Below are 15310 nucleotides of genomic sequence, written 5' to 3'. Positions count from 1 at the left end.
CAGCCTAAGGGAAGCAAAACACTGAGAAAGTGTTTGTTTCCTCTGGTTTTTGAAAAAGGTGTGCTGGGTTGTGTGCGGGGAAGAAGTTCGCATCCAAGATGTCCTGATCCAGACGTGCCCCTCTTCAGATACTGGGCTTTTCATTGGGATTCTCTTTGCCCCCTTCCCTCCCCCTGTCCCTCCTCTACCTCAGCTTCACATCTCTAGGGCTCACCGAGCTATGGAACTTGATTTTGGACACTTTGACGAAAGAGATAAGGCGTCCAGAAACATGCGAGGCTCCCGTATGAATGGCCTGCCCAGCCCCACTCACAGCGCTCACTGCAGCTTCTACCGCACCAGGACCTTACAGGCACTCAGCAACGAGAAGAAAGCCAAGAAGGTGCGCTTCTATCGCAACGGGGACCGCTACTTCAAGGGGATTGTGTACGCCGTCTCTGGCGACCGCTTCCGGAGCTTCGATGCCTTGCTCGCCGACCTGACCCGGTCTCTGTCCGATAACATTAACCTGCCTCAGGGAGTTCGCTACATTTATAGCATTGATGGCAGCCGAAAGATTGGGAGCATGGATGAGCTGGAGGAAGGTAATTAGCAGGGAGTGGTGGCGATCGCGCGCTGGGGTGGGGAGGGCAGTGGGAGAGATGGGCGCTCCGTTGCAAAAGTGGCATGTTGAAAGTCAGTGCCCCCATTCGAGGGTCAGTGGCTGGAAGTGTGCCAGGGAGAAACATCTGCCCTGGATTCCCCCGAGTTTCTCCTGGAATGGCTCTAGACTTTTCCTGAACCTTGGCTGGGGGCCGATCACCTGGATGGCATCAAAGCAGCAAGGAATCAGCCCTTCTAGTAGCAGATGCATGCAGTTTAAACGAAGGGGCCATCCCTCTGCACCTTAAAGGACATCTCTGGTGTGTGTGTGTGTGTGTGTGTGCAACACCTGTCCAGGGATTGGGATGCAGATACCGTGACGCAGAATTGTACAATACAGCACTAGGGGTGTCACCATGCCCATGCTGCCGTAGTGTGTATGTTCATTTAAAGCAAAGCACCATCATTCTCTCTCTCACTGTGTGTGTGTGTGTGTGTGTGTGTGCGCGCGCGCGCGTGCGCGCGCGCTTGTGCTGCATTCAGACGGTGCATGCAGAGTTGTCTATTGATCCTGTCCCTTTGTGACAGTAGCTATGCCTGTTGGATTTGGAATATTTGATTTGGTTTGCCTATAGGGAGACCGGCCATTAGTGGCATTGCCCAGGGTTGAATTGTGTACAAATCTGCCCACCACTGGGCAGAGATTCAGCAGCTTATCTCTGCTTAGGGCATGTACGTGTGCATAGAAGGCCATGTGCAAAACATTTGTGGGGTGCACGTTCTCAGGATTGGGTGTATTACTAGAAAGCAGCATGGTTGTGTGACACCTCTTGAAATTTGTCTCTATGGGTGTGGAGTCTCTATGAGGAGCTGAGGAGGCTGTTGGTAGCGGGGGGGGCAGGGGGGGCTTGGCTGTCACTGCCTTTGGAAGGGTGTGTTTGGAAGCGCATGTGCCTGGGATTTTTGCAACAGTGGGTGTGAACATGGGTGGGTGTGTTTGCGAGCTTTGTGAAAGTGCTTCGATGCAGACTTGTCTGGAATAAGGTGCACTTTGAAAGGCAATAGCTCCGTGTTCCACAGGGCTGATTAGTGCCTGAATGCATGCATTGTACTGGCCCCTTGTGTGCTTGGCGAGCAAGTTGCTTATCTGTAATGGTGACTCAGTGTCTGCAGTGTGCAAAGTCACCGACTTCAGACTCTCTGGTGCTGCTCGGTAACTTGCAAAGAAAACCAAATGAGGATTGCCCTAACGACCCCAGCATTTTTAAGAAGAGGGGGAATTAAAAGGCATTGCTAACACAATCTTTGCGATTTGATTTGAAGGAATACTGTTTCTAGATGTTGGATAGGCTTTTGTAATCCCATCCTTATTGCAACAATTAAAGAAAAACGATCTCTTAGAAATATGCCAAGCTGCTCATGTTCCCGGTCCCTGTGGCTTGGAGAATCTGTTTTCTCTTTCCATCATGGGACTTGCCATTAACGTGCTTCAGTGTGAGTGCAGGGTGTGTCCCTTTGTCTGGGGCAAATGTGTGCAGATTGTCTGTAAGGTGCATCTGCGGACGCTTCAAAGGGATGGTGCTCAATTTTTCCGTGGTGGAAGGCATGTCTGGGGAATGGGAGAGGGTTATCCATAGGAGATACGAGTGAGGGAGCAGGGAACTGTTGGTGGGAGCAGAGAACGAGCACACAATCTGCCCACAGCCAATTTTCTGCCCGGAGGAGAGCAGGATGGGCGTAGCACTGCCTGAAGGAGTGAACGCAAGAGCGCTGCATGAGGACTCGTATTTGTTGTGGCGAGTTTGAAGGTGATGCCTGTGCAACTGGGAGTGATGCAAAATCTGCCTGCAAGGAGCCCTCCTTTGTGGTCGAGGGGGGACCTTTCGGGAGAAAAGATTACTCTTCTGCACAGCATATCTGAGAGGCAGATAAAAGACTGTGTCCCATAGGTAGGTGTCCACATGCACACGCACACCTGTCAGTCCCGATGAGATGGTTTTGGTTCTTCTCATGACGGTGCTGTGCAGGCAGGATAGATGCACCGATGCACTGTTGATGGTATCCCGGCGATGCAAGTGCTAATGCTCACAACCTTACTCAGCCCGCCCAGCAGACTTTCAGCATGCTCTTAAGTTAGTGAGGCACTTTGCCATTTGTCTTTAAGCCAATGGGGTGCCATCTTGAATGATGTCATCCCCTGGATATGCGATCCCTCCAGCTAGGACCTCCAGGAATGACATCATGGCTTCAGCTATCGACCAGGTCTGCTTTGTTATCTTTTCTGCCACGGGCTGAAACCAGTGTGCATGATATGAGAAAAGGACGCCCATTGATGGGGGCTGAGCCGGACCCAACCGCTTCCCTCTTTGTTTCTGTGTTTCAGTTCCATCTCGTGAGGCGCAAAGCCAAGAGGCTTTCTCAGCGCTTTCCGAGATTTGGTTAAAACAGGCGGCTCCTACGGCACCACCCTTTCTTAGCAAGTGACACATACGAATTAGGGAAACAGATGTACACACAGAGAGTCGTCGCAATCCATGCTTTTCCTCGTGCCTCTAATGCAGTTGTGTTGCATGGAAATGCATGTAGCAACCACACCGCCTAAGTGCAAGCTACAATGCTGGCTCACATCCATCTCCACCACAGGTGCCTCACCCTTTCTGCTGTGGTGAGACAGAGGGTCTCGGGAGATGCTGGGTGTGGGCTGCATTTTAGCGGGCCATCTGTCGGGAATGCTGTGATTGTATCCTGCACTGCAGACCCTGCACTGTGCCGGGGACTGCACTAGACGACCTCCAAGGTCCCTTCCAATTCTGCCATTCTAAGATTTCCCCCTCTTGCTTCTATTGTCTCTCCTCCACCCACCTCCAGAAAATTTAAATGGAAAGATCCTTTGGCCAGGGACCTGGAATTATTGTCCTGGCCTGATGATGGGGCCCTGGCCTTGCCTTCCCAGCAAGGTGGGGAATGTTGCAAAGCTAGGGCAGGGCTAACAGGGCACAAGGGAGCTGAGGTGGGGAGGGTTGCTTTGCTGCGGCTGGGGAAAATGACCTTCTTGCACCTTATTCTGGGCAGCCCCGGTATTGCATTCAGGAAAGCCCCAGTGACTTGGTGGTGCCACAGAAATAGATCCAATCTCAATAAAGCAATGCAAATTGTCAGCAAAAAATACTCGCATTTTGCTTTCTTTGTTGTTTGTTTGGGAGGTGAACAAGGTGGCTTTGTTGTTAAAGTGACTATTATTATTTTTAACCAGTTCAGGATAAGTGATTTTATCCAGTTTTAAGTGGTTCCACACAAAGAAAGAGGTAAACTTCATCTCTACAGTCTGCACATTAAGGTAAACTGCTCAGAGGGACAACTAAGAACTAAACAACTCCTGCGTAATGTACCTTATCCTACGCATTTTGTTTACCTTAGTGTAAGTGCATGCTGGCCCCGAATCCCCGCTAATGAAAAAAATTAATGGGGGGGAGCCTCAAATGGCACCAGTGAGTCTCTCTCTCTCTATTCTCTGCCCTTGGTGGTGGTGGTGGTGGTGGTGGGAAATTTAGGAAGAAAACATCACTGGCCACTGTAAAATGAAATTCTCAATGTTACTGACAAACTGAAAGAAAGCAAATCTCTTGGTCCAACTGGTATCCATCCTTGAGTTCTCAAAGATCTCAAAGATGAAATTACAAACCTTCTTACCCAAATATTTAATATGTCCCTAAAATCAGCCCTTGTACCAGAGGATTGGAAATATTATGCCATTTTTAAAAAAGGGATCTAGAGGGAATCTGGGAAATTACAGGCCAGTTAGCTTAACTACTATTCTGGGTAAACAGCTTGAAAACATTGTTAAAGATAGAATCAGGAGGCAAACAGAGGGACAAGCCTTGCTGAAAAAGAATCAACATGGCTTCCATAACGAGAAGTCTTGTCTCAGTAATGGATCACTAATCCACCTTGAGAGTGTTGAGAAACATATAGACAGGGGTGATCCAGGAGACGTTATTTACCTGAATTTCCTAAGGGCTTTTCCCAAAGGTTCCTGAGGAAGCTAAACAGCCATGAAATTAAAAAAAGAGGGGTCTTCTTACGGATTACTAATTGGTTAAAGAGCAAAAGACAGAGCCTGGGAATAAATAGCCATTTCTCCCAATGGAAAGATGTAACCAATGGAGTCCCACAGGGTCCTGTATTAGGACCAATGCTTTTCAACCTATTTATGAGTGACCTGAAATGAGGAGTCAGCACTAAAGTGGCCAACGTTGCTGATGACACGAATCTGTTTAGGATGGTTGAAACCAAATGATATCGTGAGGCGCTGCAACAGGATCTCTCCATGCTAGGAGAATGGGCATCAAAATGGCAAATGCAGTTCAGCGTGAGCAAGCATAGACTAAGGCGTGTTGGGGCAAAATATCCCAGCTTCAGTTATAGGGTGATGGGACCTGGACTGGCAGTGATGGGGCTAGAAAGGACCTTGGGGTAGTGGTGGTCTGCTTGACGAAAATGTTGGCCCAGTACAGAGCTGCTGTGAAGAAGGCAACCTCCATGCGAGGAGTAATCAGAAGCAGAGTAGAAAACAGAACTGCCAAGATCCTACTCCCTTTATCCACATTTTTGTGCAACCACACTTAGCATAATGTGTTCAGTTCTGGTTGCCTTACCTGAAAAAGGACATTATTGAGTTGGAAAAATTAGAGAAGGGCAATGAGAATGAACAGGGGGTTGGAGCAGCTTTCTGTGAGGAGTGGCTACAGGAACTGGGACTGTTTAGCTTAGAAAAAAGGCGAGTACAGGGAGACAGACAAGAACTCTGCAATGTATCAGGACATGCAAACATGAAATGTAAGAATGGAAAAAGTTTACAGCTGTGGAACAACCCTGCTTTCCCGTGTTTGCTGAAGGCCAACGAGAAATGAAAAGAGACATTAATGGGCTACCATTTATCATATATTGCCAGCATTTAAACCTGATTTAGTAGTTACAGTGCGATGTAATTCATTCTGGAAAGTGACCTTGTTGCTTATGGTTTGAGGCTAGGTTCATGCATCAGGAGAGCATGAATGGAGAAGAGTTGCTAGGAAGGAAACGTTAACGCTCTCTACCAGTTTATTAGGCTACTCTGCATTACCAGTAGGGACGCTCAAGGATTTCATTCAGTCTGCATTTCATTCCCAGACTAAGATGTGGCTCTCGAATCAGGTATCCTTTGACTTTTGTGTGTTTCCCAATTTTGCAGTTCCGGTCTTGGTTCAAAAAATGTACCGAAACTTCTATCTCTGTTTCAGGTGCAATTACACAGAAGCTGTAAATGTTAGGGTAAATTAAATGCATTTCCCCCTTGTGCTTACAGAATATGTCCTGAAATAATGCACAAGTTCATCCTGTAACACGCACATGCAGTTGATGCTGAAAAGGTTCAGAATGGATTTATGAATGTGTACATGAGAAGTGGAAATAGGCGGGAACCAGCCTGGTCATCCTCCCATCTCTGGTTAGCAAATGAGGTTAGAAAATGAACAAGGGCAGGAGCCGCCTGCCTTCCTTCAATTTATATTATTTATTTATATTATTTATTTAAAACATGCATGTGCCGCCCGATTGTGCCACAGCATATGCCTCCTTATTAGCCATGGGCATTCCGGGCGGCTTGCAGCAGGTAACCGCAGCAATATAATAAAGTCTACAATTCACAATAAAACCAGTACAACCATAAAATCAATAAATCAGTATTACACTTGACGGAACCTTAGAAATGACCCAGCTTCCCCTGTAACTCCATTTTACAGGGGAAGATTGCAAATAGTACGGAAGTAGTTTTCTAAGTAGCTTGCCAAACACGGCTACTATTTATTTATTCATTTTAAATTTCTGTATCCCGCCCTTTACAGTGTCTCACATCCTCTCTACTGATAAGCAATTCTGCTTTGAGTTTGTTTTGTCCCATTTAGGGATTAGTTTGCACTGGGCATTAGCACCCCCTCAGCAGCTTTTGCTTTTTTGTGCATATTTTTGAAATATTAACTCTGTGTACATGTTCCTCCTGAAAATTTGCATTTGTCAAGCAATTGCCCTGAACTTAATGCATCCTTATAGACCATTTTCAATAATATGCACATTTATGTGTGCCCTTCCCTTTAATATCCTCATTTTCTTTTCAGATCCGAGAATCGCATCATGATTCAGAAATGTGCAAGCAGAAAACTAACTGGGTGGGGAAATGGGGAAAAAGAGAGGAAAATGATATAGGAAAAGGATCTGTGGTCCTTGCTGTAGAAGTCTCCTGCCTAGATAGTGTCTGCAGCATCCTGGGAAGAAGCAGCTGAAGGTTCCTGCCAAATTCGAGGATGCTCTGGAGATGTTCTAGCAGGGAGGGTTCTAGGAACCACCGAGTGTGTGTGAGCAGTGCAAGAAGTGTGCCTGCACACGTGTGGCCCCCACTGCTTTAGCAGACGCTTGTTGTGGCCCCCAGCATGAGCCTGTGCACCCTGCCCTCACTCTTGCTTTGGTTCCAGAGCCCACTATTATGGGGGCATCTCCTTTTCAAAGGCCCTGTGCAAAGCAATGACCTTTTCACAATTGATCAATATTTGCTATCTGAACAGCACTACAATCAAGAGGTATTAGGTTAACGAGCTTCAGCACAGTGGGAGGTTGTTTCTAATGGGTTGTTTCTGAAAAGGGTGCTTCCATTCTCCCAGAACAGATGTCTTTCCCATTGCACTGCCCTGATATTGTTAGGATATTGGATATCCCTGAAGGGACCGATTGACTTGTTCATACAGAAGGAAAGAGTTTCTGTGAGAGATCACATTGGAAATACGTTGAAACTTGACATTTTATGGGTTTCGGAGTCCCCTGACTTGCTGCTGCTTACCGTTCAGCTGGCAGAAACAAAGCAAAGGAGAGAAAAAATCCAGACTGGTTCTAAGTGTGTGGAATTCCCACTCAAACTGTAAATCTTGGTAAAGTGAAAGCTGAGCCTATGTGGTGGATATTAAATCCAAGTTTGGCCATTAGGAATGTTCTGAGAAAGCTCAGCTGACAGTCACAGAAATTGGCTGTTGCCCTCTGGAGAGGCCTTCTTGGAATGAGTGTTCATGGCTGAATTTCAAAATGGCCACAGCACCGCTTCCTCACCTTTTGTGCCCATGAATGTTGAGTACTTCAACCAGATGCTTTTGCGTGCATGAATTGCACACAATGTCTGGATCCAGATTCCAGCTTGGGCAAGAGGACTGGTGCAAGCCCACCCTGGTGGAAGCCAGCCTCCCTTGCATCCTCTCCATCCTTCACAAGACAAGAGGCATCCAACTGTAGCCTTTAATATGTTAAATCGGGCCACCCGGGCTGGCTTGGTGATACAAAGGGAATATTGCGGAGGCAAAGGGCTTCCCTCAAATTAGGGAGCCAGCTAAGAAGGAGATGACCTCTCATGCCAAGAAGCGGATTCCAAGTGAACCGCCCCTGCTTCAACACCAAACGGGGTTCATTTGCCCTCTGTAGGAATGAGGATGCTACTCAATTGACCTGCTTTCCTGATCTCATGTCGAGCAATATCAATCATGTTACAGTCCTCCTTGTCTGGTCCTTCCTGTTCAACAGTGTCTCCCCCAGAACCAGAGATGGTAGGACCTCACCAGCTCTTGGCTAATTGATGGTCCTCCTGGCCTTGGCAACCCTGCTCAGAATCTGTCCCTACCTCTCCCTCCGGTTCTGATTCAGACTCTGAGGAAAAGGAATGGTGTATTTTGGGAGAAGGGGCCCCAGTCCCTGCAGCCCCTTCAGAATTCTACCTAGAGAGCTGAGGGGCCTAGATGAGTAGGGTCAGCTGTGGTGCAAGGGCTATAGGGGATCCCCAGACAGAAGAAGCTTTGCAAGCAGGCCCCACCTGCCTGGAGAAGGTGGATCCTCTACCATACCTGTAAAATATCTCTATATAGAATGCATGAATGTGGCAAACACTCTCATTCACAATTGCATGTGAATCTTACAAGGGTGAGTGTCTGTAGCCCCATATGGCTGTTTATACCATGGCAAATTATGCATAGAAGGATTGACTTCAATGCTGCCTACAGAATTTCAGCATCTGGAATGGAACTGCACATGGTTCTAAGATCGGGTTACAGCCCTGTCATAACTATCCATGTATGGGTGGAGAAGGGTTGAGACATTGCTCCCTCCAAGCCTATTCTTGCCAGTCATTCACACCCAAACAGATGATTTGCGCTTGTCCCTTCTCTTCTTCTTATTGTTTTACTAAATATGTATTGATTTATTTTACTGCCTTAATCCATCGCCTTTCTCATAAAATGCTCGAGGCAATTTATAAGCACAAGTAATTTAAACTACAGACAACTGTGCCAGAAAATCCCAATTCTACAAACAAAACTCAATGGAAGCAACAATGCAATCTTTAAAAGCCACGTTTCTTTACATAAATGTTTTCTGTAAATGCTTCTGCAAGGAGGGGGGCAGAAAGGAGGAGACAAAGAAAGAGCACAGGTGGTCTATATAGCCACCTGGTCAATACTTTAAGTCCAGGATGTCTATATAGCCAACCAGGGCTTAAAGTTGCTTGGGGGTGCCAAACAACCAGCAGCTGGGTACAGCAGAGCTCCTGAAGCACCACCGTCCTCCTCTCTCTTCCATAGTCTGCCCAGAGTTATCTCAGGGATCCCTGTGGGGTACCAAGGACAGCAGGGATGTGACCGCTGCCCAAAATGGCCCTTGGGTTGGGCAGTCTGATGGAACTCCTGTATAAAGGGGAAGGCCACCCTCTCTGCAAAGGTGGATGGAAGACGAGACTGGGGGGAGGTGGGGCTTCCCTCTTTACAGTGAAAGAAAAGCAAGATAAATAAAATCCTAGTCAATACGGTGAAGAATGAAGGATAGTGTAGGGCAGGGAAATCAAGTGGTGGGTTGTCCACCAATTCTGAAGCCCAGCTGACTCATCGGGCAGGGCAGGAAGGGTGCATTTCTGTGTCTGGGAGTGGGGAGTTAGTAGGTTGTTCAGCTCAGCTGATTAAAATGGAATCCTCCTGCTCATAAACTGACTGGGGAGAGGGGAGGAGCTGCATCACCTCCAAGCTGGCACAGCTGAGGATCATGTCCCTCGGATCTCTCAGGGGAACAGAGGGCGTTTGGATCTAGTGTATCTGAAGCTTCCTCTGCATCACACCTGCCCTGCCCATCCAGAGCTCCCTTTTGGGTCTGTCTTGATCAGGAACGCTGGCCATGATAAATACAGACATGGCCCACCGATCCTTCTTGTCCCTCCTCTTCCCCTTTCTTGAATTTAACTTCCCATCAGAAGACAGGGCTAGGGAAGCAAGCCTGGGTGCCACCAGACCTCCTCAGAGCAGAGCCACACTTCCCATGGCATGCCTACAGGGCTGTGAGACCTTCCAGCTGTGCAGGTTAGGGAAATCTGCTGGGCAAAAGAGATGGTGGGGGTGGGGTCCATGTTTCTACTACTTTTCTAGAGAGCATATTTTCCAGGTAGTGCACCATCCATCCATCCATCCATCCATCCATCGTAACAATCACTGGGAATGGTTTCAAAACAAAATTCAGTAGGGATCCAAGACAAAATTAGGTAGCCCAATACAGAACAGACTCTCTTAGGTATGTTTACTCAGACATAAGCCCCTCTGGGTAAACTGATAATTGGTCCCTATTAAATGTGCATAAGATAATTACTGTGGTCAGTAATGTGATTATAATTAGCTTAAATGGGCAGGTTATGTCTTATAGAACTGATTTTCTTCTTTTTAAGTAGGGGAAAGGAACACTGAACTTAATTACAATAACAGAATTTTATTTTAAGTTTGTCTACTGGATTTGGGGGTGCCCCCTGTGATGAGTAAACAGAACTCTGCCCTTTAAAAAAAAATAATGTAAAATTAATTATAACAGTGATGGCAATGATGTTCATTGACAAGAGTGTTATACTGCAGTTGCCCCAAGATCATCAACTCTTTTAGCAGATTTGGGGCCATAGAATAAAGATCATTGCACTAGCCACTGCTTTCATCAGAATAGCTACCCATTCCAAGAAATTGCTCATGCAAGAAGCTGTCTCTCTCTTTTTCAATTCATATTGTAAGACTTCTGTTTTGTACCTCACAGCAAGGCTCTCATCTGTGATGGTCTCACCCTTGGTAATTTTCCTTTTCATTGCAATGCTTTGATGAATGTGTTGCAAGTAAAAATTTCTTCTAAAAATATTGATAATAGCTGTGCTTTGTTGAAACACTGCTTCTATTTGTAGTTATGGTAAATGTCTTCCACAATTAAATGAGCTTGCAGAAATGGGTGTGATTAAAAGACAAGCTGGGTTGCAAAATTCTGGCAGTAGTGTCATCGAGCATTCTGAATGTTTGTGATTGTTCTGTGGTATCACCATTGACTCAGATAGTCTGTGCCAGAGCCTTTGCTGCTACACATACAATACATTATATATGGGGGGAAAAACTACTACTTGCATGCACAAGACAAGATGGGAGGAGGACCAGAGGTAGGTGGCTGTTCCTGACCGGTTGGGGCTGAGCTGGGCTGGGAGCCTTGTTGGTTTACTGTAAGGGGTATGGTCGGGTTGATTGGTTATTGTATGTTAAATGGGGCCAGAGACTTTTTCAAGAAAGCTCTTTACTACACAGGTGTGGTGGCGGAGGGTATATATTACCCTACCAGTAGTCCCATAAACTTTTTCTCAAGGTTAGTTTTTCCCTGCTCTTGATGAGTTATTTTCAAGACAGCTTCAGGAAACAGCTTCTGTAAATGGTCAAATCTTGACTACTTTTTAAAAGAGTGAGTAAGTGATTTCCCTGCAACATTCCTTTGAGCCATTTTAAAAATTGGATAACAGCCCATGGAAGCTGGAATGAGGACAGATGCAGAGTTCCAATCGCCCCTCTTCACACTCACTCCATTCCTTTCCCTTGCTTCTGCACTCAACCAGAACTGGGCCTAATGTCAGATAGACAAAATGGGAAATTAAGCCAAAGCACAGCTGAGACCTGCCCCCTAGCTCCCACCGGATCGAACAACGTCCCATGATCTGAGAAAGATTAAGAGGATGCTGTTCCCCACCCACCCATCCATATTTGGAGTCAGAATCCCTCCTCCCCCCATTAGTACCTTGCAATACTAGCTGGTAATTGTTTCTGGGCTAGTGTTGCATGACACTGGAAAACTGATTCTAATTGAGCTCAATGGGTTTTTGATGTACTTCTGACCTGAAGGTTAAAAGCAGCCCCCACCCCCCACACCAGCATCAGTGAAGTTGCTCCAAATACTTGCACATATTTGTAACCAAGAAGTGAGTGTCTCTACTGCAATTTGTGTGCTAATCGTGAATTTGTAAATTTGCACAATTTGTAAATTGTGCAAATTGTGGCTGACTCATTAGATTTGAGTTGCTACTGTTCTTGTTGTAGCATTGAACATGAGAGATGTGGAAGCATCCACCTTTCACAGCATATGCACACCTTACCTTGGCCATTTTGAATTCTGTCAGTCAATTTTAAATTTTGCCAAAGTTCAGACTGTGCAATTTGCACAATTTATCCAGTTTGCGCAAATTGCAGAATGGAAGTCTGAAGTTTGTTCTAATTTTCTCAGCATTTTATAAATGCAAATGATGTGCAGATTTTAAAAGTTTGCACACAGACTCAGCTCCTGTCAGATCAAATTGCTGATGTTTGTCCATGGGTGCTGCTATCTTTGCTACAGAAAGTTCCACATTCAGAGAAGGAATGCACAGCTAGTGCACAGATCTGGGGAAATGCTATTTTTATTCCATTATCTGTGAAAAAGAACATGTCCTATTTCCAAGCATGATTTGTCTCTGTATGATCCTAGGCTCTGTTCATCTACTGTATCCTCTGACTGTGCAGCTATTGCGATACTTACCCCTTCCTTCTCAGTAACCATCAAACTGTCAGGATGGGAGATGCTTTGATAACAGCCAAGGGAGCATAGATAACACTTGCCACTGTTTAAAAACCATCTGTACTGAAGAAGAGTGATTTCAGGTTGGACCATTTCCTCTCTTTCAGCTGGGTCCAGTCATGGAAACAATAGCATCTTACAACTTGTTGTTTCCCTCGAGTAACCCCCTCTCCCGGTTTTTCTTCCCCCAAGGTGAAAGTTATGTATGTTCCTCAGACAACTTTTTTAAGAAAGTGGAGTATACCAAGAACGTCAACCCCAACTGGTCAGTCAATGTGAAAACCTCGGCCAATGTGAAAGCCCCTCAGTCCCTGGCAAGCAGCAACAGTGCTCAGGCCCGGGAGAACAAGGATTTTGTGCGTCCCAAGCTGGTGACCATCATCCGCAGTGGGGTGAAGCCCAGGAAGGCCGTCCGTGTGCTCCTGAATAAAAAGACAGCACATTCATTTGAGCAAGTTCTCACTGATATCACAGAAGCCATAAAGTTGGAAACAGGAGTTGTCAAAAAGCTGTACACCCTCGATGGAAAGCAGGTAAGGTTGATTTGTTCTCAACCCACTAATATCCCGAGTCTCAGATTGGCAGAGTGGTGGAGAAAACTTTGGCGGTGCAGAACTATGTGAAGCCTGCCCTAGTAACAGACAGGCCTGGCCTTCTTCCAAGGCAAGGGGCTTCAAAGAAGGAGCTCCGTTGCAGAACCTGCATCTTGTCCCTAGTACCCATGAAGGTTGGAACTGGGATGGCCACTCTTGAATCACTAAAGAAGGAAATGCATCCCCTGAAAAGAGGACACCAATCCGTATGACATGAGCACATGCTAATATACATGTAGAGGTAAATTGAGCTAGCACAATTATATTTTAAATAGAATGAAAGTAGAATTATGTGCCATTACATTATTAGAATTGTCCACAGTGCTGCAGACCACGTTGACCAGGTGATCTGCACTTTTAGTCGGCTGTCCAGGTACAGACTGTGGGTAGTAACCATTCTTGGGGATGCTTTCAGTATTGAAACTGGAATTCAACAGGACCGATCTTCAAATAGAGGACTCATTCCAATGGGGAACTGTTTTCAAGGAGCCCTTTGAACACAGGCATGACAGAAATAATGTAGACAAAATAAAATGCACCACGCTTCGAAGGAGTAACTTCATGGGGCTCTGTGGCCTTTCTTCCAAAGTCAACGGGAAGAGGAACCTTTAGCCCACTCACATGAATCCACTGCAGTCCACCGTCCCATTCACTCCCCGGTTTTCCATTTTCCTTCCTCAACACGAATGCCCAGCTGACTAAGCAAACATCCACTGAAGCCTAAAATTAACCTGCCAGGGTAGTCTCCTTCTGTTCCTAGAGGAGCTAGACTTATGCCGGTGGTTGTCATTACTATATAGTCACAGCTATTAGTAACGGGCAGGGGGATGTGGGCAACACTCCGAGGAAAACAGATGCACGATTGCCATGGCCCCAAGCTCCAGTGAGCCGTGCATATCCTCCGAAGGATCCCCCAACACACAGGAAAATAAACGATACTCACTACTTGTGCTGGAGTGTTTTGCCTTAGGGTACAGTGTCCGAGGGCACTGAGCTGAAAAAATTCAGGATCTGTTTTTTCTGAAAGAGAACATCTGAGATTCTTCTTTCTCTCACTGGCCTAGAAAAAGAAGGTCATATTGCAGATTCCCCACACCATATAGGCTCTCTCTCGCACTCTCCCACTCCCTGTATGTGTGAGAGTCACCATTTTCTTCCCATAATGCCCTAGAATGATGCTAGCTGTGAGGCCTTGTGGAAGATGCACAACGCTGGATGGGAGCACCACTAAGAATGACCCCCCCCCCTTTAAGAAACTCTTGCAGATTTTTCCTCCCCCTTGAGAAGTGAAAGGCCCTCACCCTCATTCAGTGAAATGTCCCTGCCCAGCTACCCTGCTCCTGGGTAGGGTGGGGTATTTCAAAAAATCATAGTGACTAACACCCCACAACAAGCCTCAGGTTCTCTTCATGGACTGTTTGAGGTTCACAAGCCATGGCTTGTTTCTGGAGCTGGGTTCAGACAACCCACACTCAACTCACACTAAACCCTGGAGGGTGGGATATTGTGTTGTCTGAACTCAATTATTGTTGCACTTTGTACTTTCATGACCTTACAGCTGCATGCAGCCGCTCAACAGTACAGTCCGAAAGCCCCCACTGCAAATGCTCAGACACCTCTGAGTTCCTGCATCATGTGCCCGTTTGGGGTTTATGGGTCTTTCTGTCTCCAACATTTCTTCATTATGGAATTTCTGTTTGAAAGCAATTTCTTTGCCATTAAATTGAACGAGAATGGTCAAAAAATAGGAGAATTTTTTCTGCACAGTCTATATATTATCTACCTACCTACCTGGATGCAAATACTGAAAATAGGACCATTGGCCCACTCTTTCATGCCTGTTATTTTCATAAAACCTTCACTAAATACTGTTTCTTTTTCTAAATGTTACCTGTCTTTTCCAGTGATGTTCCAGACATACTCCTGTGTACAGACATGTGTGGTCTTACTCCCCAGAGAATTTCTCATCCTGCTCTAATGTTCCCCTCTAGCAATCTTTGCCTGTACAAGAATGCAAAGTGACAAGTGATAGGCGAACTCCAGATTTCTTCTGGAAGCTCAGATGCAAATGTGCAGCTAGACTAGGTCATCCTTAGCGTCTACAGAGGTAAAGTTGCCACCTCCATTTAGATGATGTGTGAAGTGAGTTTGTTCGAGCAGAGGAGGAGGAAGAAAAACACACAAGCGAC

At 46.1% G+C, this 15310-nt stretch overlaps 1 protein-coding gene across 4 annotated transcripts in view; it reads left to right on the top strand.

Annotated features, from left to right (window-relative positions):
• Positions 1-217: 217 nt before the first annotated feature.
• Positions 218-15310, top strand: part of DCX (doublecortin) — a 60282-nt gene continuing 45189 nt past the window's right edge. For 2 of the 4 annotated variants that reach the window (XM_044427438.1, XM_044427439.1), the window contains exons 1-2: positions 218-584; positions 12721-13061. In XM_044427438.1, the coding sequence (XP_044283373.1) occupies positions 221-584; positions 12721-13061 (705 nt within the window). In that variant the 5' untranslated portion in view covers positions 218-220. The remainder of the gene's footprint in view (positions 585-12720; positions 13062-15310) is intronic. The other 2 variants (XM_044427436.1, XM_044427437.1) reach the window with 1 other exon arrangement.

This window comes from Varanus komodoensis, unplaced genomic scaffold (genome assembly GCF_004798865.1).
Source record: "Varanus komodoensis strain SLA01 unplaced genomic scaffold, ASM479886v1 scaffold18_3, whole genome shotgun sequence".
Taxonomy (NCBI): domain Eukaryota; kingdom Metazoa; phylum Chordata; class Lepidosauria; order Squamata; family Varanidae; genus Varanus; species Varanus komodoensis.
The sequence above is the reverse complement of the archived record's forward strand: the minus strand, read 5'-3'. Positions and strand labels throughout refer to the sequence as shown.